The following is a 23,330-nucleotide window of genomic DNA, read 5'->3' as shown; positions in this document are numbered from 1 at the left end:
TTAATGCAGTAAAATGGATTTTTTTATTTTTATTTTTTTAACGCAGGTGTTCAGTTGGTATTAGTGTAACTTGAAGGCTCCCCCTTCCTTACAGGTCAATATTTCCATACCCATCTCACAGTGCCGTCTCTAAATGAAACCAGCGGTTTGGTTGCTCAGCTGCCTACTGTTTTTTTTTTTTCCCATCCTCGATCTTCAGGCAGACAAATAAAAAAACAAAAAAAAACAATCCCTTCTCTCAGATATTGTTCTCTTCTCTGTTTCGGTCTTCAGTAGCTGTTGATGTTTTCCTCTAATGAAGCAGAGGATCGGTGCCACAGCAACTGCTTTACTGCTCTCTACAAGGAAAGCCGAGAAAAATTTGGGGCGGGCTTTTCACGGATTTATTAATCAGTTCCAAAGTCTCCTCTGGTTTCGATGCCCTCTCTCTTTTGGCTGGGATTTGTTTTGTTTTTACTTCCTAAGTAGCTGCCCCAAAGAAATATTTGTATGGAGCTCCAATGGACTGTTTTATCTAATTTTTTGAAAGCTATTTCTAGAGCTCAGCTTGATGCAGAAGCGTAAATAAGTACGATGGTTTGCACAATGATGTCATGTTGCCAGAAATGGTTTGGCAGGATTTTCAGGACACATTCTGTGCCTCAGCAGAAATCAGGGAAAAAAAAAAAGACGGCAAATAATTGGAATGTCTGGGGCAAAATATCAGGAAACTAAAGAAGTAAAGGAATTCAGATTCTTGCTGTAAGAAACGATGTTAATAGCATTTGTGGGATTTGCCAAAGCCAACCTCTGCTGAAGGTCAGCCTTGGGACTCATTCGCCTACAGGTGGTAATAAATTAATAGTTTTTCCTAAATCTTCCTGGAATATAGCTGCTCCTACTATAACAGAGTTATGAACATTAAATTGATTACCATTTTGTGTTCTCTTCAAATGTTTTTTAAAGGGCCAGTATTATGTATTTTCCATGCATGTAGCGCAATTTTATAGCACAATCAAGTAACTACGTTACCTTCAGTTATAAAAATGCTTTACGTCTCAAATATGACAAATGAAATTCGTGTTTGTAGTTTAATACCTTAAAATTGGGTCTCTGTCTCTTTAATAAACTCCTGCTCTTTCTGAAACAGGAAGTCATCACAACATCGCTCCTATATTAACCCTTTAGCAACATTTTCACCGGTGTTTCACTGAGTTCCACCAGGTGTTTGCTAATTGCTGCTCGCTAGTCTGAAGGAGCTGAGTGGAGGCGTCGTATGGGAGGGCTGCTCTGTGAGGCAGAAGCTCAGAAGCTGCAGCCCAGAGGAGGAGCTTCGTCCTTCAAGGCGGAGCTAGATCCAACCAAGCTTTATTCATAGCTGAATGGTTGCCATGGGAGATTAAATGATTTCTCAACCATGCATTAAAGAGTCAAGGCAATACTCCGGGTATTTTTTTTGATGAGGGAATAATATTACAACATGACGTAAAGCTCAAAAAAGTCCTTATTACATAGCACTGTTCCTTTAAATGGAACTCAATCTTCACTAAGAGCCCAAAAGCAGCTCATCAATCAAATAGTGAATTTGAATTCAGACTTATGTTTGTCTGATTAGAATTTTTTTTTTTTTTAGATGAGGAAAGCCATGAAGATTCTTTCACTGGACGTATGAGGGCAGAAGCTTATTATGCAACACAAATCAGGACACACTTGGAGCAGCTAGCGCAACATAGCAGAAAAACAATAAAGCACGAACATAAAGGAACGGAAATGACTTCTCTATAAGGGGAGATACTGTTTGGTTTGTACTGTAGTATGGTTTAGAATCCATTAAAATATATCTATGTATAACGGAGCAATCTGGACTCTAAGAACATTGAAAACATTTTCTTAAGCACTAACCACTAACTTCAAGGTATTTTCTTGGGATTTTATATAGTTATGCACTAAAATCCCAATAAACCAGCATGAAAGTATTGGTTGTAACATAACATTAATGTTTAAAAAAAAAAAGGGTTATGGGTTATAAATCCTTTTCAAGGCACTGTACGTCATAAACTTCAGCAGATAATAAAACTGTTGAGCTTTAAGATCCACTTGAGTCCAATTAGAGACATGTTTCAACAGCTGAGCTGAATTCCAGGTGACATCTTATATATATATATTTTTACATAGTGATATGAAGAGGAGATTATGAAAAATAAAGCCATAAGCTCTTTATTCTGTGGTGTTGTACAGAGTGCATTTGGCCTGAAGAGAACTGCAGGCCCGCATCGTTTTCATCACGCAGTCCTGACTGAAACCCCGTCTCAGCAGTCGCTGAATGAAATGCACACTCGTGTGGTTGAATATCTCCAAGTTATTTCCATAAACGCACAAATCAGCAAGAAGTTCCTGCCGCCGAGCCAGAAGAACCACATCAATCTGCATTCATCCGTTACCTCTGTGACTACGAGCCGTGACAAATTCAGACCAGGAATCTGTCCTGTTCACAACTCCACACTCAAACGCAAGAAGAGCTCTCAGGAAATCCTCTGTTTTAAAAGATCTGAAGAATCATTTTTTTAAGCTTTTGGGATCAGTCAGATTATTGGTTGCTGGTTTCCAGGTTTCCGACCTTATCGCGAGAAGAAATCCCAAGATAAACAAGCAAGTAAGCTAATAGCTACCTGAGAGTTTTAGCTGTTTCTCAAAAGCTAAGAGTGGAAAAGGATTGACCTCGTTGAGGGATTTAAGAGTTTTTAAAAACTGCTTTTCCACTTGTCTAGTTATTCAAGTTAACTTTAGTGAGGACAATTTTCTCCACAATTACTGACTCTCCAGAACCCATTGTGTCATTCCTGGTAAAGATGGGTTAAAAAAAAAAAAAAAAGAAGCCTGAAAGCAAATTCACTTTTCATAGCAGTGGCAAAATCTTAAATTTAGAAAAATTCACCCATTTATTTAATAAAGTAACAAAAAAATGTAAAGAGAAATCCCCAGTGCCATAATCGTTGATATAATCACCATTTGCTATAAGATGAATAAAAATGTTCTGCTTATTTTATGTTATAATATATTTTTAATCTGACCACTGTGCCTGGGAACTTTTAATAAGTAATTCATAACTTCATGCTGCCTCCAAGTATAAACACCATGAGCCACAGAGGCTGTGTTTTTTTGCCACTGGCCTCTATGTAGAATAATTTTCTCATTACCACACACAGTAATGAAGAAAAACAAAAAAACCCTCCGAAGCTTTTTGTTACGAGAACTGCAGCACAGAGGAATCTCCTGGGATCTCCGTAGCAACTATTGGACACATTAGACAGAAAAACATTTCCATCCGACCATCACAAACATAAACATGTGCTTACTAAAGTGTGTCGAGTATTTAATTGGAACCATGTTTGGTAAAAATGGAGCTTTTCTGCTTTAAATAATCCGCCTGGATGCAGCCTAGACGAAGCACAAACATGAGGCACGGTGGAGGATCTGTGATGCTTTGGGTGAACCAGGTGGATTCTGGGTAGAAAATTGACTGAACATTTGGTCATTCTAAAGGATAATAATTCTATGACCATTATGAAACATATGAAAGGCGCTTATACCAAGTACTGGCATCATAGCTGTCTATAACTTGTTTAAACTATTATTTCTCCATAATAAATGCACTCAAATTACATTCTGAACATAAGATTATGGCACTGAAATAAAAGTTGCATTTATTTTAAGGCTTCTTCCACATTTTTTTTTTTTTTTTACCAACAGCACCAACAGGTTCTGTACTTCGTTCTTACTTTTTTCACAAATCTATAACCCAATTCGATATAAAATCATTAGATGGGGGGGATATCAGGAGTCTCTGTTTCATCTTTTATTTGAACACCAGATTCCTTCATCGCGCCGTAATGTGAACTGCCTGGTCTGTAAGAGGCAAATGAGTTAAACAGATGGAAAGCGAGTCCCAACACCGAGTTGAACACAAAGTCACTTTATTATTAAGCTAAGGAGCCACTGATTGCGGGGAGCTTTTTTTTTCTCTTTTTTTTTTTAAAGCTGAGTCAACAGAAGATTGTTGCTGGTGAGGTTGACAATGATTCGGTGGTAATGGACAAACTCCGGCTGCAGGAGACTCCGCTCTGACCGCACATCAAAAAACCAAATTTGAATTCAACCATAAAGGAGGAGAAGAAGAAGGAGAAGGAAAAATCCCCAGGGATCTTGGAAATACACCCCACTTCACTGGTGCCAGAAATATGAAGGCTGTGTGGAATGAAGTCACATGTCACACATTAAATTTCCTCCAAATTAACCAGACGCTGATTACTTGAACTCATGGGGTGGGGTGGGTTGGTGTGGGTGTGTATGTGTGTGTGTGTAGTGGGTTTTGGGGGAGGTAAGTGGTTCACCTCTGGCTGCTTTTCCAGATGAGGCACAGATCAGCTCGTTCCGCCTCTGCAGTCTCTGCTTTGATATTTCTCTCCGTCTGCCGCCGATTGAAAAATGCTCCTGCATGCTTGTGGCTCATTCTTAAAATTACAGCTATCAGCGTGATTCATCCATCCATTATCTTCTCAGCAAGTGGACGCGTATCCTTTTAGATACTAATCACCGTCAGTGTCTCTGACCTTATGGAATGGAGAGGAAAAAAAAAAAACTTTATATCTTTCTTCGTGTTTAAATCAAAACTGCAGAGACATTGAATTTACACTGAAGAAAATAAATTTCATTAGAAATCTATAAAATGAATGAGAAAATACTGTAAGGATATTTTTTTGTTGTTCTGGCCACTTGGATTATTTGATTACGTCTGGTTCTGGAAAGGGTGCGTTTGAAACAGACTCTGTCCTAGTTGAAGGAAATCCTTCACACGAAACTACGAGCGACTGGATTGAGCTCCGGAGCTTTTTTTTTTGGGCGTTCCTCAATCGCAGGTGGTTTACCTCGCTGACGAGCTTTCCCAAAACCCATCGGTACCTCTCATAACACAAACACTTGATCTGTCCTCGACTTTGTCGTGTCTTGTGTGGACCATTTGGTTTAGCAGAGGTGTTCCTTTAGTAACAGTCTCCTCTTCTCGGTGGGTACGTCGGCACACCCAATCGTCGGCGTTCATGCAGTAAAGGTCTGTCGGGACTCGGACTGCGCCAGAAACCCTTTTCCCTACCCGAGTCTCGTCAGCTCAGAGTCTTCTTTGCTGCAGCCGAGAGCGCCGGCCTCCCGGGGGGATTGGACCTTTCCGATTTCTTCAAGGGCACTGGCCAGAGAGTCCAGGTCCCCGGGGTCCTGGTGCTGCGCTTCCCACAGGCTCAGAATCACCGACGACGGGCTCTGCTGGCATGCAAAGTAGCCCAGGTTCCTACAGGTTGGAGAAATGGATGCATTTTAAAAGTAGACCAAGAAAATGATGTGATTATACAAAGAAGGACATTAACAATCGAATAAATGCACAGAGGTCAGGTGATGTTTGGGATTTATTACTATAAACTGACAGAAATGTTTTTTTTCTTGTAGGTGCATCTGAAGGACATCTTAGTGAATATTTACTGTATGAATGAACTGATTTGATTTAAAATAGAAGTTTCACAAAATTCTATAATCATAAGCAGCCAAGAGGCCGATGGTAATCAGGTAATTCGTAGTCAGGATTACAAAATCCGTTGAAGCTCGTGGTTGTGATGTGACAAAAAACGTGAAAACTCTCAAAAGGCTTAAAGATTTGAGCAAAGCGCTGTTTGTGCGTTATTTTAGAATTTTCAGTTACAAATATAAAAAGACAATCAGAAATGATTGATGAATCAAATCGACTGACGCATGTCTGATGCTTTCCCATCTCGGTGTTCAGTTTGACACCAACTTGCTGCAACGTCAATCAAGACAACTAATTGCTCAAAGTTAAACGTTTTACATCTAAGAACTATTCTGCACCAAATGTAAGGAAATCTCGGTAACACTTTAATTGACGGGATGTGCATAAGACTGACATGACACTGTCATAAATATGACATAACATCTGTTATGGACATGAAGAAGTCTTTATGAATGTTTGTGACTGTGATCATTAAGTGTCATTTGGTAAATAATGACACTTTTAATGCAAAGTTGCTTTAAAAGTAAATTAAAAGTGCTAACTTTGCATTAAAGTATCCTTTTTTACTGAACAATGCAAAGATGACACTTTTAATGAAACTTTTAAAGCAACTTTGCATTAAAAGTGTCATTATTTACCAAATGACACTTAATGATCATAGTCACAAACATTCATAAAGACTTCTTCATGTCCATAACAGATATTATGTCGTATTTATGACAGTGTCATGTCAGTCTTATGCACAGCCCTTCAAATAAAGGTTACCAAAATGTCTACACATTTCCGTCTCTCGTTTAGTTTTACATGTAATTGATTGGCTTTATAAGAACTTATATCTGAGATGATTTGGAGAGTGCTGATTCTTCTTATCTTTGCATTTTGTTCTTCTCAGAGGATTTGTCCGTACTGGAGACATTTTCACTGATCATGTGGTTTGCCTTTTTTGACAAGGTGGTGGCCGTTAAGTCGTTTTATATATAGCATATATATATTTCCTGTCTCATCTCCATTTTGCTTTGTAATATATGTATCACAAGCCAGTCAAAACTCTAAAGCGGAACAAATCTCAGCGGTATTGTGGAATGTATTTTATTTAAAGGAATGCAGAGTAGTGCACAATAGTTTCATCCAACACATGGCAGATTGGTGCGCTGCACGTCAACAAGTGTTTTCCCTCTGAAATAAAAGTAATAAATCAGCCTTTATGGTGCAGCACCTTGAAACAGTATTCACACACTTTGACACACAAACACACCTACAAATAAAAGCTTTTGGATGTATTTTGTTGGGGTTTCATGGGACAAAATAATATAAAATAGCGCATAACAGTGCCATGGAAGGAAAATGGCATGAGTTTCAGAGTTTTATAGAAATTGAATTTTGTCTATGTTAGTACTGTATGAAACTTATAGACATGAAAAGTTCCGATTTAAGATAAGCACATAAGATGTTTTAAAATGTGAAGGACTTTTTATTAGTTTCCATTCCCTCATCCAGCAGAGGCTACTTAAACAGACTATTCCCATGGATGACAGTTCATTCTGCAAGACAAACAGACTCCCATTTGTTCTTTACCTTCATTACTCTTACAAAATCTCTCCACCAGAGGGCACTGTTTCATCGCAGTGACATTTCATCTTGCTGCCTCTGTCTCCTCTTTTGCTCTCTTTTCCACTTCCTCACCCTCCTTATATCATTATGTTCCCACACACTCACAGAAATAATTACAGAAATCAGCTTAAGTAGGTAGAGACATTCTTATTACATGCTTCTCGGCGTGTTTGACTATGCCGTAAAAAAATAACTCTGATATCCGTTCCCATTTCTCAGCTACAGATGTTTGTTTTCAGACCTGTTTAGGCAAAACTCCCCTAACTGTGTAGTTGGTGCATAGTTTCCCAGTTAACTTTCCCCCCCCTCGTCTCGCGTTCCTCTAGCCGAAGAGAAACAAAGGCAGTCGCGAGCCAACCGCAAAGATCTGAGAGCGGTCGTGACAATAAGCACTTGGTTATTGACTTCTCCTCTGAAGCACAAGCGGAGATCGGCGGATCTCCAAATAAATAAAATCCTCCCACGCCCACACAAACACTGACCTGACACGAGCTCCGGAGTGTTCAGCAGGGGCGGGGGAGGACGGAGCGCGCGTAGCTGATGCTGCTGCTAATGAGAGGCGCTAACACGAACACATTTTATCGCCAGAGGGCTGGGCTGTCAGCAGTCAGAGACCTTTCCTCAGATTTCTGCAAGGCACCACATCCGCTTTGCAGCTACTGTTTGCTAAACTGTGCTAAAGTTGACCCCAACGCCCCGTTCCTGCCGCCTCCCTCCCTTCTCGCCTTCAATACTCGTGTTTTAGATCTATAATGAAATCAGCAGAGTGGTGCGCAAGTGAAGGCTGGTAGGCGATGAAAGATAAAGTCTGACACTGGCTTAATTCCTGCCTAAACGCGCAATTCAGAAGGAGAGCTGTGTTTGCGCTGATGAAGGAGGCATGAGATACGCTGTGCTTCAAAACAAAAGCGTCATTGGAAAATGTGCCAATGGAGTCGGCGTGGAACGTGAAGGCTTTCATTCAGACCTGTCTATGTGGAGCTTCTGAGCCAGCAGCTGCCAGTCCTTCCCGTTGGCGTTGGCCGTGTCAAAGGTGGCGCTGATCCGCTGACGGATGGACGGGGGGATTTTGAAGGCCTTTGACCCTGTCTGAGAGGTGATGGTGCAGTCGGACTGCGTGAAAAAGGGAACCGCTCCTTTTTCATTCTGAAAGCGGCAGAGGAGGAAAGAGAGAAGACGGAGGACAAAGAGTCACTGAGACAATGCGGAATCCAGAAATGAAAAGCTCATCCAGCGAGCTCTTGAATCAAATCAAGAAGTTAAGCGTAGCATCTGCTAACACCGCAACCAGTCACATCACAATCGATGTATACCGTTTGGTATTTACCCTCTTACAGGTTTGAATGTTCAATTGAATGCTAAGATCATCAACCAAATTTTGATGGCAGTATAAGACTTCGTTCACACGGCAGGCGACTCAAATCTGCTTTCTTTGCCTATTTTTTTTTTGCGTACACGCACCTCTCACTCCAGTCTGAGCATCCCAATTTCAATATTTTCATTCCCCCAAAAATTCAATCTGTGCCAGTTCCATATATGGTACTAATTTGGATACTTATCCAACATTTTCCAAAGTGTCTGCAGTATCAACATTTATGTCTCATTTTATTCGGCTTTTATGTCACTGATGTGAGACATGCGTCGTAGTTTTGCACAAGAAGAAACCAGACGCAGTAAATGTGGATGTAAACAATGTGTGAAAATTATGATTATGAACTTATGAGAGAAGTCTGCGAAGCGCATCAGATCAAAATCCCACCACTCTTACCTCCGACTACATCCAGACAGACTTCTTCCCTACAGATGCTGCAGTCGGCGCTCCGCAAAAGGCTGTCGCTATTAGTCGTGCTTTCGTTTTATTCGCTTCCTGCGGGTTGTTCTGATTTTGTAACAGTACTGTCAGTTTTCATTGCTGAACAAATTTTAAAATTTCATCTATTATTATTTCCGTAAACTGCTGTGTGATGTCAACGTTCTTCTGCGCATGAGGGTTGCTTTGTGGTCATAAACCATTCACACAAAAGTCTGATTTAAATATTAGTATGAACAGCCAGGCAAAAAAATTAAATATTTATTTCAGAAATAAAATCTGAATTGAGCATCAAACCCTGCTGTGTGGGCGTAAAGATACCTAAAGATAACCTTAGTATGCAAATAATGCTAACCTGGGTTTATGTGAATTTGTTGCCCCACTTGATAAATCCTGAATTATCTGTGATCAACCACATATTTCTGAGGCAATTTCAGGTAGTTAGTTAGTACTGGGAGCACTGGGAGAAGGCAGTGGAACTCAATTTTTTCACAGATTATCTGTCTTATACTATACTGTCATGACAGAGTGAGAGTTTCAACAAATATGTAAAAAACATATATTTTAAACATGTATTTCTATTAAAGCTACTTCAGCTATACTGCAGCTTTAAATATGATTGAGGATCTGTGCAATCACCTTAAGCAGGCTGTTCATGCTAAACAACGTTCTGCAGTGTGTTTACGTGTTTAGTGGGTGATTACTTTCTCCCACAGAACCACGCTGGCTTAGAAAACTGCAATTTGCATTCACTCTTAACATCTCTGCTTGATATTAAAATTAGCTTGATGAACTGAAACATGCAAGTTACAAAAAAAGACAAGAAACAAACAGCAAGTCTTTCAGGTACGTGTTCGCAGCGCTGTATGAGCGCGGCTCACCTCCACGACAGACGTGTAGATCTGGAGTATCTGCTCCTCTCCTGTGACCTGTCGCACGCTGATCTTGCAGGATAGCTGAGACGAGGAGAGGCTGTAGCGCTCCAGAGAGAAGGCACACTGCAGGGGACACCGGTTACTGGCCCACACCTGAGAAAAGGAGAACTCCTGCGGAGTCGAGAGAGACGGAGGGTGGGACAGGATGACGGGATTAGGCTGGGCGAACGGAAAAACTCATTGAATTCGACTTGGGTCGGTTGTTGTTTCTGAATCTCGCTCTGCTGTTCTGCATGTTTAATTACTAGTGAGCGAGTGGCCTTGTTAGAAAATCGATGACGTTAACGAATCAAAAAGCTTCACCCAACAGAAGGAAAACCGGTAGTTGTAAAGTATTTTGTACAGTAACGAGAGAAAATGCAATAATCTGAGAAATGTCAGGTGTTATGTGGAGGATGTGCTAAATCTAAAAAAAAAAAGAAAAAAAGATCTTGCTAGTATAATGCTAGCACAAGTAATAAACATTTGATTTATACTCAGTCTGTCTGTCTATAAGTCTGGATTCACCAATTAACATCCCGAATCAGTGATTGTTCCTCTTATTACTCTAAATGTTTTCTGTCTACAAAAGCAACAAACAACAGCGTGTACCTTCAAGTACTTTCTTTTTTTCTTAAAATCAAATGAAACTGAAAATTGGGATAATATGTTGGATTCAACACTGCTACCTCTATCAGGGACCCTACAGCCCTTTTCCCCTCTCTTCTATATTAGATTCTTCTTAGAATTAACATTCTGGAATTGGTCAAAACTGAAATAGACAAGTGAGGAGAAACATAATTCAGTATTTTTCAGAAACAAATGTGGTGGCAAGTTAAACTAGCTTTTTCGTAGAGCACGCTTTGTCCCAATTCCACTTTTGCCTCACTTGTTCTGAATATGTGGAAGTTAAGGTATGAACCTATTTTATTTGCTTGTCGCCATTTCCTGACCTGTGAGGCTAAACACGTATGATGACTTGAGTGGCTTGTTCTGTCATGTTTCTCAGTCTGAGAATGGGTTCAGAAATATCCAGTTCTCTGCGCCATGTAATATTTATGCTGCAGGAACACAGGATGCTCATGGATTACTAATAAAACATTTCCAAACACACTGATCAACTTTAAAAAGTACAAATATAAGCAAATCTTTATCTGAATGATTGTAGTACCTGTGGTTTTGTAGAAAAGTTATTATATCCCTCCTAAACAAATTGCAGGTTCCATTTTACAAAACGTTTACAGTGTAAGATTAGGGCAACTGCAATAACACATTAATTTAGTTCACCGGGGTGCTGGGGGCAAGTGCTAAGGGTGATCTTTTACTTTATAAAGTGGCGTTCTTACATGGAAAAATATATTAATAGAATAAAACATATTTATCATCTTAAAACGGCAGCATTTTATTTCTTTCCCTGGGGGCTACTACATCCTACGACTGTTTATGCAGGAAAAAACTGACCAATTTGGAAAAATAAGAAGTAATACTGATCGTTGAACTGTTTAGTTTGCAGAACGTTTGTTCCCTTCTTAACCATTTGGTTAAGAAGGGAAAAAAATGTCCAGTGTTTGTTCTATTTCTGTACATCTGGCTAAAAAAAAACATTAGTTTACCACAAAGCAAAGTCCACGTTATCAGAACTAGTTCATTTTGAGCTTTAACCTCAACTCTAAATATATATGTATATATTCTCACTGAACTGCGTTAGTTTAAGGATTTATTGTCTTATTCTTCTCCTCTCCTCCACAGTCCTGCTGCTAAGCTCGTATCTTAATGCCGATCTTTAGATGGGGATCAATGTCGTGATTATAGAATTAGGACAAAAGATCCCTTAATGCTCACAGTTTGCTCTGCATTTCCACCTCAAATGTAGTAAGCTTTAGAAACCAAAGCTACATCTGCTGAGCATATGCAATCTGAAGCACGCCGTCGCTGTTTCTGCCGCCGCTACTCACTGCTGCGTGACCCAGACTCTTTTGCAGCCGGAACGGGTCAAAACGCAGTTGTACAGATGAATCACCCGCTCTTCAGACCCATCAGAAAAGGACAGCCACTTATAACTGCCTGCTTTAGGTGGCAGTCATGTCTGAATTAGAGCCTGAAGCCGTCTTCCTGGTCGAATCTTCGGGTTTCCTTGTTGGTATTCTGGAGTTGCTACGGTGGGCTAATTCTGCTAATAAGATGTCGCTGGTGGGATAAACATCACAGGGCAGAACAGAACATGCAGCATGAAGACCCCTAGGAAGATAACTATGATATATCTGAGTGTGTGTGTGTGTGTGCTTTTTCCTGCCTAGTAGTCATAATTAAGTTTGTAATGCTGTGCGTGTGGGTGAGATAGCTAGCCTCCTACTGTGCCCTTGCTGCTGCCCTTTAGCTTTGATGTGACCAAGCAAGCAAAAGGCGTGTGTGATGGAAGAGTGAGGCTGCCGCTGAAAACGAGGGCGAACGCCTTCTTTTCATGCACATGGTCGCCACGGAGCTGCGTGCGCTTTCGACTTTAACGCCGATAAACTCGTTGTAAACACTCCTCGCCGCTTTACACAACAGTAAAGGGTGGAAATAGTCCAACCTGGCAGGTGGTGAAAGGCTTGATGCTCCAGAGTAACCGCGGGACGTCCTGGATGGACACCTGGAGGCTGAACGTGTTCCCCTTAAACAGCAGAATTTTAGGTTCTTCGAGGAGCCGTCCACCCCTGCTGCGCTCCCCCACCACCACCTCCTGATAGGGAAAGAGACAGTTTAATGGGCTTTGTGTCTTTGGCACAGAAGGAAAACAGTTGCCTTACAAAAGAATTTATTTTGCTAATTTTTTTTTTACCATCACAGCTGCAAAAATTAAAGGGGCAGTATTATGCATTTTCCAGACATAGAGTAGCATAATCAACTAATGTTAACTTCAGTTGTTATAAAAATGCCATATACATGTCAAATATTACTTTAAATAAATTTGACTTCCTAATTTAGCACCTTAAAATTGGGTCTCTGTCTCTTTAAGAAACTCCTGCTCTTTCTGAAACTTCGCCTTCAGGAAGTCATCGCAACATGGCTCCTCTGTTAACTCTTCACAACGTTCTTACGCGGAGAAGCAGCTCGTATAATGAGCTCAGCAGAAGTGCAGTTCCACCAGGTGTTTGCTAATTGGTGCTGGCTAGTCTGAAGGAGCTGAGTGAAGGAAGCTTGGAAGATTCAGTTAAGAAGAGGAGCTTCGTCCTTGAAGGCTGTGCAAACCTCCTCCCCTCCACAATTCAGCTGAATGGTTGCCACGGGAGATTAAAGGATTTCTCAAACATGCACGAAAAAACAGAATTAAAGCAACACTCAAGGTGTGTTTTTGGAGAGGGAATAATTCTGTAACATGACGTAAAGCTCAAAAAAGTTGATTTTGCATTGTGCTGCCCCTTTAATGTTTATTTTCTCTTTATTTAGAATTTTATGTGAAAGAACACAAAGTCGTGGATATTTGTCAAGCAGAAGCAAATCAAAGTTTTAAATTTTTTCATCTATAAAGCGTGGCACCTGCTGCTATTTAGCCTCTTTTATTCTGAAACCCATTAAAAAAATTTAATGGGCTGTGAACTCATCCGAAGTCACCTGACTGGTTGCAAGTGGACATGAGTCCAGCTGTTCTGCGAACCTGTCGGGGTTTTTTTCTGAGAACATTTTTTTGAAGAGGTGTTGGTGGTTAAACAATATCCTAAGCTTTTGCACATCTCATCCAAATAGGGAGAGAGTACGGCACAAACGCAAAACGATCAACACATGGCTGCCTACGAAGCCGACAAGAAAGGCATAAATCAGTGAAGCGCCAAGATGCCCAACGTATCTCCGGACGACCTGCAGAGATCCACGGCTTGGGTGGGAGAATCTGTTGGCAGCACTGACCAAAGTAGCCTTTATGAAAGAGTGGCTGGAGGAAAGTCGTTCTAAAAGAAAGCCAAAAAATAATAATAAAAACAAATCCTGTTTAGATTTAAAAATGATTTATGTAAGAGATCCTGGAGAAATGTGATGCTCTGCTAAGTTAATACTTAGCAGAGCTAATCGGCCAATTTCTTTTGGCCGATTTGGAAACACCAAGTGAGACAGACAGTTGGAACTCATTGTACGTTTCATAAAAATGGAGGTGACAGCACCATGCTGTGAGGATGCGTTCATTTAACAAGGACAGGGAAGAAAACCTGCTGTAGTTGCAAAAGACTTGAGAACCTACCAACAAGCTAATCACCCCAAACTTAGTTAGTTTGCAAACAGAATAGTTTGCAAACATCAAAGAAAATCTGTGTTAAAGTTTCCCAGTCAAAGTCCAGATCTATTCAGACCAAATTTTAAATTTGTGGGAAAACATGACAATTGAGATGAACAAATACCCTCCATTTAATCAGACTGAGCTTAAGCTATTCTCCTAAAAAAAATAAAAATAAAAAAATGTTTTGGGCAACAATTATTTTTCTTGCCTAAACAACAAAAATATATTTTTAAATATTTTCATTGAAAAAAAAAACAATCCTGAAAAATTTTACAGGAAAAATTTCCTGAAAATTTTTTCTGGGAATTTTGTGTTCACACTGTGAAGACTTGAACAAACTGTGCAGGTTTATATGTAGATGTTTTTGTCAGTCTTCTAATATCAACAGACGTATTAACAACAAACTTTGTTGTTTTATTACCAAGGCAACCTATGGTTCATCTAAAACATGAAGGCTTCCTTTAACTGTGTTCAGTTTCTTAGATTTTCACCCAAGTTTTTTTCCAGTTTTCATTTTCGACAGTAATGCACCGCTCCTTAAGTTCAAAGTCTAGATTTGGTCAAAATGAGCAGGTGGAGAAATTCTCTCTTGGCTGTGATGCAGCTACCTCCTGATTTTTTCACAGACAAAAAAAAAACCCAACATCTTTTGCAGATGAAAAGATTTCTCATATAAAAATAAAACTATTACTCTGAGCAGAACAGATGAATGTTAAATAACCTTATTGCAGAACACAATTAAGATGGCTCTGTGCTGAAAACCAGACAAAAGAATTTAAAAGAAGTTGTCAAATAATAAGAGATATGATTAAAACAAGCGATGTTTGCTTGAATTTTTTATGATTGGCTGGAAAACCAAAGTGCATAAAACACCAAGGAGAGAAAAAGAGTGTGGAAAAGTGCTTCAATCAATTTGTACTTGAAAATGTAGTTTTGATGGTCTTACTATATTAAAAAAAAGACATAAAATTACATTTAAAAAGTGAAAAATGTCAGTAGTAAACTAAGGCCTGCATGATTTCAAACATGTGCGTAAAATAGTATTTCTAGTCATAGCGGCATATTAGTTAGAGCACAATATTTCACTTAATATCTAAGAATTAAAGAGAGAAATGCTAAGAAACCGCATGCATTTTACCATTGTAGCATTTTCCTTTGAGTGGAAAGCAGCCATCAATAAATTGTTGGTGCTTGCCCTCTGTCTCCAGACAAAATAGATGCAGTGAAAAAGGTCTACTGCATGAAAAATTAGCCAAATGCCAGTTTAGAGGCAGGTGGACAAAAAAAAAAAAAACCAAACTGAAAGACTTTGTCTATAAAAGAGAAAAACAAAGGTTCTCCTCTTGGCAGACAAGCAGAAAAACAAAAAAACAAACCAAAAAACAAAAGACAGGGCGGTTGACAGTATTTAAAAGCTTCCCAGGATGACAACCAAAAGAGGACACGATAATCTGACAGAGAACAAAGTAGGCCACACCGAGAGAGGAGAACAATGGACAAAAACCGCAGCAAAAGGAAAAAATCACCTCAAACAAAGCACAGATCAAGCGTTCATACCTCATTTTATTATTTCTGTGTACCATGTTGTGGTTTCTCAACAGGTATGAAGATCCATAAATGATCTGATTGTTTAAGCATGATCTGCCATTCTAACAGCTATTGTTTACAGTACAGTAAATGAAGGATAGTCCAAGTTAAACAATAAAGAAGACGAACAAAACTGCAGGGTGTTTCTAACATTTAAGACGTATCAGTCATGTTGGCTGGCTATTATGATAAAACAAGTATATACAGTATAACAATGTATTTTTTTTTACTACTATAAGTATGTAATGGTCATTGAGTCCCTTTAATGTTTCATACCTTTACAGTTTTTGGTGTCTGGCATTTTTATGTATGAAATGAGCTTACAGCCTATTCATCAATTTGTACCCGACCTAAAGTTATTTTCTATAATCTATTCATAATACACTGGAAAGAAAATACATATGACTCCAGTAGTTAGTATCTGTCAGCAGGAGATTATGCAGTTATTTTGTTTGGATCAGCACAGTGCAGATGTGGGTTTGCATCTTCTCTGCCCTAACGGTGATCAACAATACTTTAAAGCTTTCTGACGCTTTCACTTTTAACTCTCGTAAAAAAAAAAGAAAAAAGAAATGGCTCACATCCCGCCCTGACGGTAAGAGCCATCGCTAAGCTAACAAGCCCAAGTAACCATGAAGTGATGACGGCAGAATTTGGACCTGAACTCAGCTCAGTTCAACCAACTGGATGTTGCCTAAGATTGATGAGATCCAACCAGCAGTGGACAAACAGGTTCTGTCATTAATCTTCCCGTAAGTTGCCTGCACAAGATCCAAGGCAGTGACTCGGGGATCTCATGGAGGCATTCTTCAAACTCCCGGGCGCTATCTGCTCTGGTCATTGACTTGAAACACAAGCTGTCAAAGCCCAGCCCTCAACACTTTCAGATTGTGTCTCTGAAAGGATTTAAAAGAAATACTGAGGAGGTAACTTAGCCATTCGATTCAAGTGTGTTGGACCCCGGGGACACATCTGAAAGTTGCCAGACACCGACGCTCGAGTACTAGAGCGACTGCCTGGCTCAGTGTTTGGCTGGGACTGTTTGGACTGACAGAGCTAATGCCACGGCTGAAAGCAGATGAGGGAGCTTCTCCATCGCTAAAAGACTCAGGATCTTATCATCGTGGAGGCACGAGGAATCAAGGAGCTCTGAGTAACGCTGATCAGCGGATTTGGAAATGAGGACGGCTGTTATCCCAAAGTCCTGAATCACAAAGACAAGTTCCAGAAAGTACTAATGGAGCTTGGCTATCAAGGTCGTCTTGATTTTTTGTGGGGCTGGTTTCTGCATTAACGTTCGCTGTCCAGAAAATGAAATTCTTCCCTGAAGTTCAAGTCTTTCAGACTAGTATCTGCATACTTTCTCTTTTTAAATTCAATTTAAAGTGTTTCTATTAGTAATTTTTTGTGTCTATTATGAGCTAAAATAAAAATCTCTCTTCGCACTTCTTTCGTTCATGGTTTCACTTATTAGCTATAGTTTTCTTTTCTCTTCTAAGCAGTTTCCATCGGACGACATCTGAGATGAAGATTCATCCTGGATACATAGGAATACTTAACGGCTGCTGATTTTAACACACAGCAGCTTCTGTAACAGCTTTAAACTACATTTTAAGGAAATTATAGAAAACCTTATAAGATTAATTGGAGTGAGAAACTGTGTTATCAGCTTTATGGTTTTCACAAGATGTCAACATTCTTATTGTACGGTAATTCAAATTCATAAGCATGACACGGACTAACCAAGAATAGAAAAAGCGGGACTTTCATCTGCTTCCATTCACTTACACTATATCTGAAGAAAACAATGCAATTAGCACACTGAAATGACTTGCTAGTGTTATGTGTTGTAGGAAACAAGCAGAATGAAAATGGAAAAATACATATTCAAGAGCTGAAAAATATATATATTTCTAATACTTCACTTCTACAGACTAAGAATGAAAATTCTTCTCAGGTAGAAACCTCCCTCAAAAAAGGAGAAAACAACAAAAAAATCTGCACTTTTTTTGACTGTCGATATACTATTTGGGGATGCTGGATGTGTGCAGTTGTGTAGTGTACTTTGCAGATAATTCTGAAGGCGAAAAAAAGAGGACAATGCCAAGTGTGCAGGCTGCCTATCGATTTTCAAGCTCACAGGGGAAATTATTGCATGAAGCACAAAAGAAAACAAAAGCAAGGAAGCAAAACAGAAAACAAAACAAAACAAAGAGACCAAATAACCACGTGTCACTGATGGAGAGGTAGCGTGAGTTGACTCTTGGCACCTACATCCAATTTCTCGTTGAGTACTTGCAATTTTGTCTCTCAAATGAAGTCAGTACTGATGCAGAACAAGTGGGTAGTGAGAGGCGACTAACGGGACCGTTTCAGAAAACCTCTCGTTTTGTTTGTTCGGCTCAGATGGTACAATGGCTGCTGCGAAATTTCTCTCTGACCGAAAAGAGCAGTTTCAAAGACGGAAAGAAAAAAAAAAAAGCACTTTGTGTTCTTTGTGCGGCGGAAGGATGAGGACCGCGTTTCCACACAGCACCACACTCGAGAACGCGGCAATGAACCCCGGCTCCGTGTCGAGCTGTGCCTCATTTTAACGTGTTCAAGTACTTTACAGATGAAATGTGTCGCAGAAACACATTTAATTAACAGACAGCAAATTAAACCGCGCAAATAAAGGGCAGAGAAGCAACCCTGGAGCATCTGTTGTCTTTGTAATTAAAAGTCCCTCTTTGTCTCCTCGTCATCAAGCGTCTCCCAGTGGCAATGTTACTTAACGAGTGGATCCTCAATGGAGCGCTGCACAGGCTGCAGTTCTTCCACACGCAACACTGCTGGAGCCTTATATCGTCTGATAAACTTGTATGTTACACAAGAAATCTTCAGGGAACCATTGCTTTAAGTCTTACAACTAATGTGCTTTAAGACCCACAGTAAGCAGTTTATTGTGTCTGAAAATATTCAGTACTGCATGGATTTTCACAGGCATGTGAAATTCACGGTGAAATTAGAGCTCCCTCTAGCACAGCCATAATGTTAAAATTTGTAACTTATATAGGGAATTCTTTATTATTTGTATAAAGCACTGAAATAACATTGCGTCAAGATTTTTTTATAACTTACGGCAACCTAGGAGATTACAACCAAATCGTAGTTCTGGACCTTTTCTTGCCTCTGTCTGCTCAAGTTCAATAAAGCATAGCATCATAAAAGCTCGGTTGCCTTTTAAAGTTTTCCTTTCTTTTCTTTTTTAAATCTTAGCACCTTTTGTTTGATTGCTAAAGTTGTTATTTTGTCTTACAATCTCAGACAAAGTAAGTGAATTTAATAATTTGTTTGTTTGACAGACCTGCTAGCTCATCATGATTCAATCTTTGGTGCGAGGCCCCTTTTTCTTCAGCTAGCTTTGTTGGCTTTATTTGGCACATACTGTTTTACACGTTCACTTTGTCTTCTTTTTCTCTCCTCACCTGAACTTTGTTGCCGATAAAGGCATCTGCTTTTCATTTAGAGAATTCTTTCCTCAGGATGAAAAATGACTCAATTCTTCTTATTTCTTGTAAGACTGCCATCCCATTTACAAACAACAAGCTATTTTTGTCAAGGCAAGATATGATGTCTGGTTCTGTTCCTTGTGCTCCTGCAAAACAACATTGCATATCTCCTTTGCATTTAGTAATGTAATAATATAGGCCGCCTTAGCTAAATAAGACATTACCTTCCTTCAAGTCTAATACTGCAGAAGAGGCCATCTGATCACCAGCTAAGGCGGGCTGCCGCCGAGTCGGATTTGGATTTTAAATAACTTTTGTTCAATCAAGAACGCTGGGTATAGAAAGAAATGAGAGAAGCATTCCTCAAAAGTTGACAAAAAAAAAAAGCAATGTGAAAGTTGTAGCTATTTTAGATAAAAATACTTTTTTAATTAAAAAAGTGTCAGGTCAAAATGTGTTTGGCATAAAGAAATTATTGATTCCGAAATTAATGGAACTATTTTGGCGAGGGATTATAGCAACCCGAGCCGTTTCCTAACTGTTGAGCAGCTTTTTGGCCTTTTGAATTTAAATTGTGTGATGAGCTCCAAGCTTTAAGGGTCAAAGCTACTTTTTAGCTACTAATTTTTAGCTACTTCCACAAATTCTATCTATTTAATAAAGATCTATCAGATTAAAGCCTGGACTGTGGTTGAGTTACTACAAAATATTACCTCCTTCATTAGCTTATTCATTAAAACATTTACTTCAAATGATGTAAATCTACTTGGAGTATAAATAATTACATACACTGCATATGTATGCAACTCATGCAAAGGTTATGCAAACGTTATTTAAATGACTCAGTAATGACTCAATGTTTAATATCACATTACTTTATGCAGGTGCTCAGTCTCCACAAAGAATTTACTAATTTTGGAAGGTTTAAACCTTGAATTGGCTTCAACAAACAATATTGCGATCTACTTTCTGATTAATTCACTGACCAATAAGGAGCGCTCATCTGCATATAAAGCTCTGACATTTCATCTGGGAATAAATAAGTTGTAAAAAAAAAAAACATTCACATGAAGGCAAAACAATGCAACCATTTCCTACTGATTCAGCTTAGTCACTATTCAAAGATGCATCAAAGTAACACTCATGTTCCATAGAGGTGAAATAATTTTTCACAAAATTCACCTTATGTCTTTAGACATTTTTAGATGTATGCCAGTTCACAAAAAGGAAAAACAAACAACTGCAGTCTGGTTGTCATTCATATATATATATCTGTCTTTGCAGGATCCTGGTGTTTGACTCCATTTTCTTTCTGACAACTAAAGCAGGAAAATATGTTAATGATATCAGCTTTATGATACACTCAAGTTTTATGAGAACAGAAACAGTAAGAAGTATTTTGATGCATGTGAATGAGCTGCCCAAGGCCAAAATGAAAATGTTAGGTGATAATTGGTGTGGAACGGAAGTGTAAGCTTAGTTTATTTATATTTAGTTGCTGAGACATGTAAGCCAATTATTTCTGTTTTAACCTGAAACGCTAAACATAAAGTAAAAGATAAAAGAACACAACACATTGTAAGGCGACACACAGCATAACTTCACTGTAGCTAGCTTCCACGCTAATATCAATGGACTTTTCATATATTCAACCTTAATTCTTTTGCAAAAAAACATACAAAATATGAAAACAAGTTTCTCCATTCTTCACATATAGATTTTACGAAATCAGTATGGAATTAAAAAAAAAACTTTTATATGTTATATTTCTTCCCTGATACCTGAAAGGCGTAGGGAGTGTCGTCCACACAGTACACCCTGAGGGTGAAGCCCAGCGAGTTGCTTAGGTCTGGACTGCCAAAGACGGCTAGCCTCAGTCGCTTGCCGGCCTCCTGGTTCAGCGCCTCCCCCACCAGCGCGTAACGACCCGGCTGCTCCAACAGCACATGGCACGTCTGAGCCTCCAGCAGACAGTAGCAGGACGTGCTCTCCTCATCCACTGACATCACTTCCTTTGGTGGGAGAGAAAAATAAGCTAATTTAATCGTGAGAATTTTTTTGCAAGTCATTTGATTACTTAAGCAAATTACTTACCTTTGACAAATGACTTTTTTTTATCCACATTTTGTAACTTTACTGTTGCCATTTTATAGCACAATCAAATAAGTATCTTACCATCAGTTGTTATAAAAATGCTGAGTATATCAAAGATGACTTAAAATAAACAACTTCCTAATTTATTGACTTGAAATTGGGCCTCTGTCTCTTTAAGACACTTTTGAACTTTCTGAAACTCTGCCTTCAGGAAGTCATAGCATTGTTGCTCCTCTATCAGCTCTTTAACAACCTTCTGGTCAAGTGAGATATAACTTGAAGTTTTTGGCCTACATGCTCTGAACACATTATCCCTTCAGCGAAACATGGTGGCGACAGCAATATGATGTGGGGACGCTTCTCTTCAGCAGAGGCATGCAAGCTAGCTGGTCAGAGGTGATACAAAAATGGATGGAGTTTAACGTTCTACCTCTTGCAGGGCATTGTATCAGCATCGGTATGCTTTCTCAACGTGTGCGTTTTTATTTTTTGCTCTAAACCATTTAAATGTGGAATATGAGCGATATTATTAGTGTAATTTACAGATCATTCCCTAGGAAACCTCCCAGAAAACTTCGGATAAGAAGCTGTATGGGGAAAAAAATGGGCAAATGAATAATGAGGCATCTCTCTTAACAGATGGGGGAACTGGTAACACTGACACAACGGATTAGCAGGGGGCAGTTGTTTCCAGTGGCCAATTGCTCCTCATCATGTGCTAAGTTCTCCCTGAATCACCTCCTAACGTACCTGCGACCCGGCGGCCCCCTCTGCATATGGCCGTGTAAAGAAAAGCCGAGTGATTTTGTGGCCTACAGCTGCTTCAAACCGGGCCATTAGGGAAGCGGCATACATGACGGATATCTATGATATAGCTCACCCCCCCACCAGGCGGCAGCAGCTGGAGGAGAAATGATGGAGTCAAACAAGTGTAAAAACAAAAAAAAGTGGAAGCTTAAATGGGAATGGCGCTTAGAGGCAGACGGGGTGAAAGAGAAAAGTGAGGGCAAAGGAAAGAGAGGACAGAATGGGAAAGAGACCTTCATCTTTCATTATATCACTAATTTAGAGATTAGGATTTGAGTGAGCACCCTTCCTGAGATAAAAGCCTCATTAATTCTCCATGACAGAGATGGGCCACGGTGCTACATTCGGAAAATATATTCCCCGTCTTAACCTCCGTCTTCCTGTCCGCGTCCGACCTCGCCCCCTTCCCGTTCTACGTCGGCATATAGCTCCCATCAGCGATGGGTATTTTGATAGCTTCCTCTTTGTGCAACACATCTTGTGGCAAATTACATCTGTGTAAATGTCACGCCGAGTGAAAGGACCAGGTAGGCAAAGTCACAGATCCATCCCACCCATCCCACCCTCCCCCTGCACAGTTCAGGGAGAGTCTGGCTGTGAGGTCACTGTGACCTGATGAGGTCTCCCAAGGCTTTCGATGAGGTTACTTAAACATTAAAAGAGCAGAGAAAACACGAGGAGAAGAATGGTGACTGCGTGGAAGCGAATGCAGGTGTCTAAGTGCTCTTGTGCGATGGTGATAGGCTGCTACTCCAAAGGGCAGAGTTGAAGGACTTTTTTACAGCTATTATTTTATTAAAAGAGCTAGATGTGAGAAAAAAATCACGGAAATAACACTCTAATGCATCGAGGGAAGGGAGGTCCTGAATCTTTTAAAAGGTGCACTTCACAATTTTTTATTTCTTTTGGTTTTTGCCTACTCATGGACGGCTTTGAGACAGAGATGTCCAATTTAGCCTTATAAGTGTTTCGAATATTTAATTCTGTTTGTTAAATTGTTGTTTTTTGTTTTAAATATCCTGGCAGCTAGGTGAGATACTTTTTTTTATTAAAACCTAAAACAAAATAATTCTCCTGTTTTAATCTATCATTTACAGAATTTTTTATTCTTTTGCACTTATTACTCGGAGATTAAAAACGAATTAATTGTAAAGCAGATACATTTATTCAAGTTAAGAAAAAAGAGAATTTGTATCCTTACTAAAAAGCTACTACT

The 23,330-nt window shown here is 39.5% G+C and overlaps 1 protein-coding gene across 3 annotated transcripts in view; it reads right to left on the bottom strand.

Moving 5' to 3' along the window:
- Positions 1-1,589: 1,589 nt before the first annotated feature.
- LOC102221672 (netrin receptor UNC5D-like) overlaps positions 1,590-23,330 on the bottom strand; it is a 222,100-nt gene continuing 200,359 nt past the window's right edge. For 2 of the 3 annotated variants that reach the window (XM_023338523.1, XM_023338524.1), the window contains exons 14-18: positions 20,995-21,225; positions 12,459-12,608; positions 9,854-10,018; positions 8,130-8,308; positions 1,590-5,320 (exon numbers count right to left, since the gene is read on the bottom strand). In XM_023338523.1, coding sequence (XP_023194291.1) covers positions 5,125-5,320; positions 8,130-8,308; positions 9,854-10,018; positions 12,459-12,608; positions 20,995-21,225 — 921 coding nt within the window. In that variant the 3' untranslated portion in view covers positions 1,590-5,124. The remainder of the gene's footprint in view (positions 5,321-8,129; positions 8,309-9,853; positions 10,019-12,458; positions 12,609-20,994; positions 21,226-23,330) is intronic. The other variant, XM_023338525.1, reaches the window with a different exon arrangement.

Source organism: Xiphophorus maculatus, chromosome 8 (assembly GCF_002775205.1).
Source record: "Xiphophorus maculatus strain JP 163 A chromosome 8, X_maculatus-5.0-male, whole genome shotgun sequence".
Taxonomy (NCBI): domain Eukaryota; kingdom Metazoa; phylum Chordata; class Actinopteri; order Cyprinodontiformes; family Poeciliidae; genus Xiphophorus; species Xiphophorus maculatus.
The sequence above is the reverse complement of the archived record's forward strand: the minus strand, read 5'-3'. Positions and strand labels throughout refer to the sequence as shown.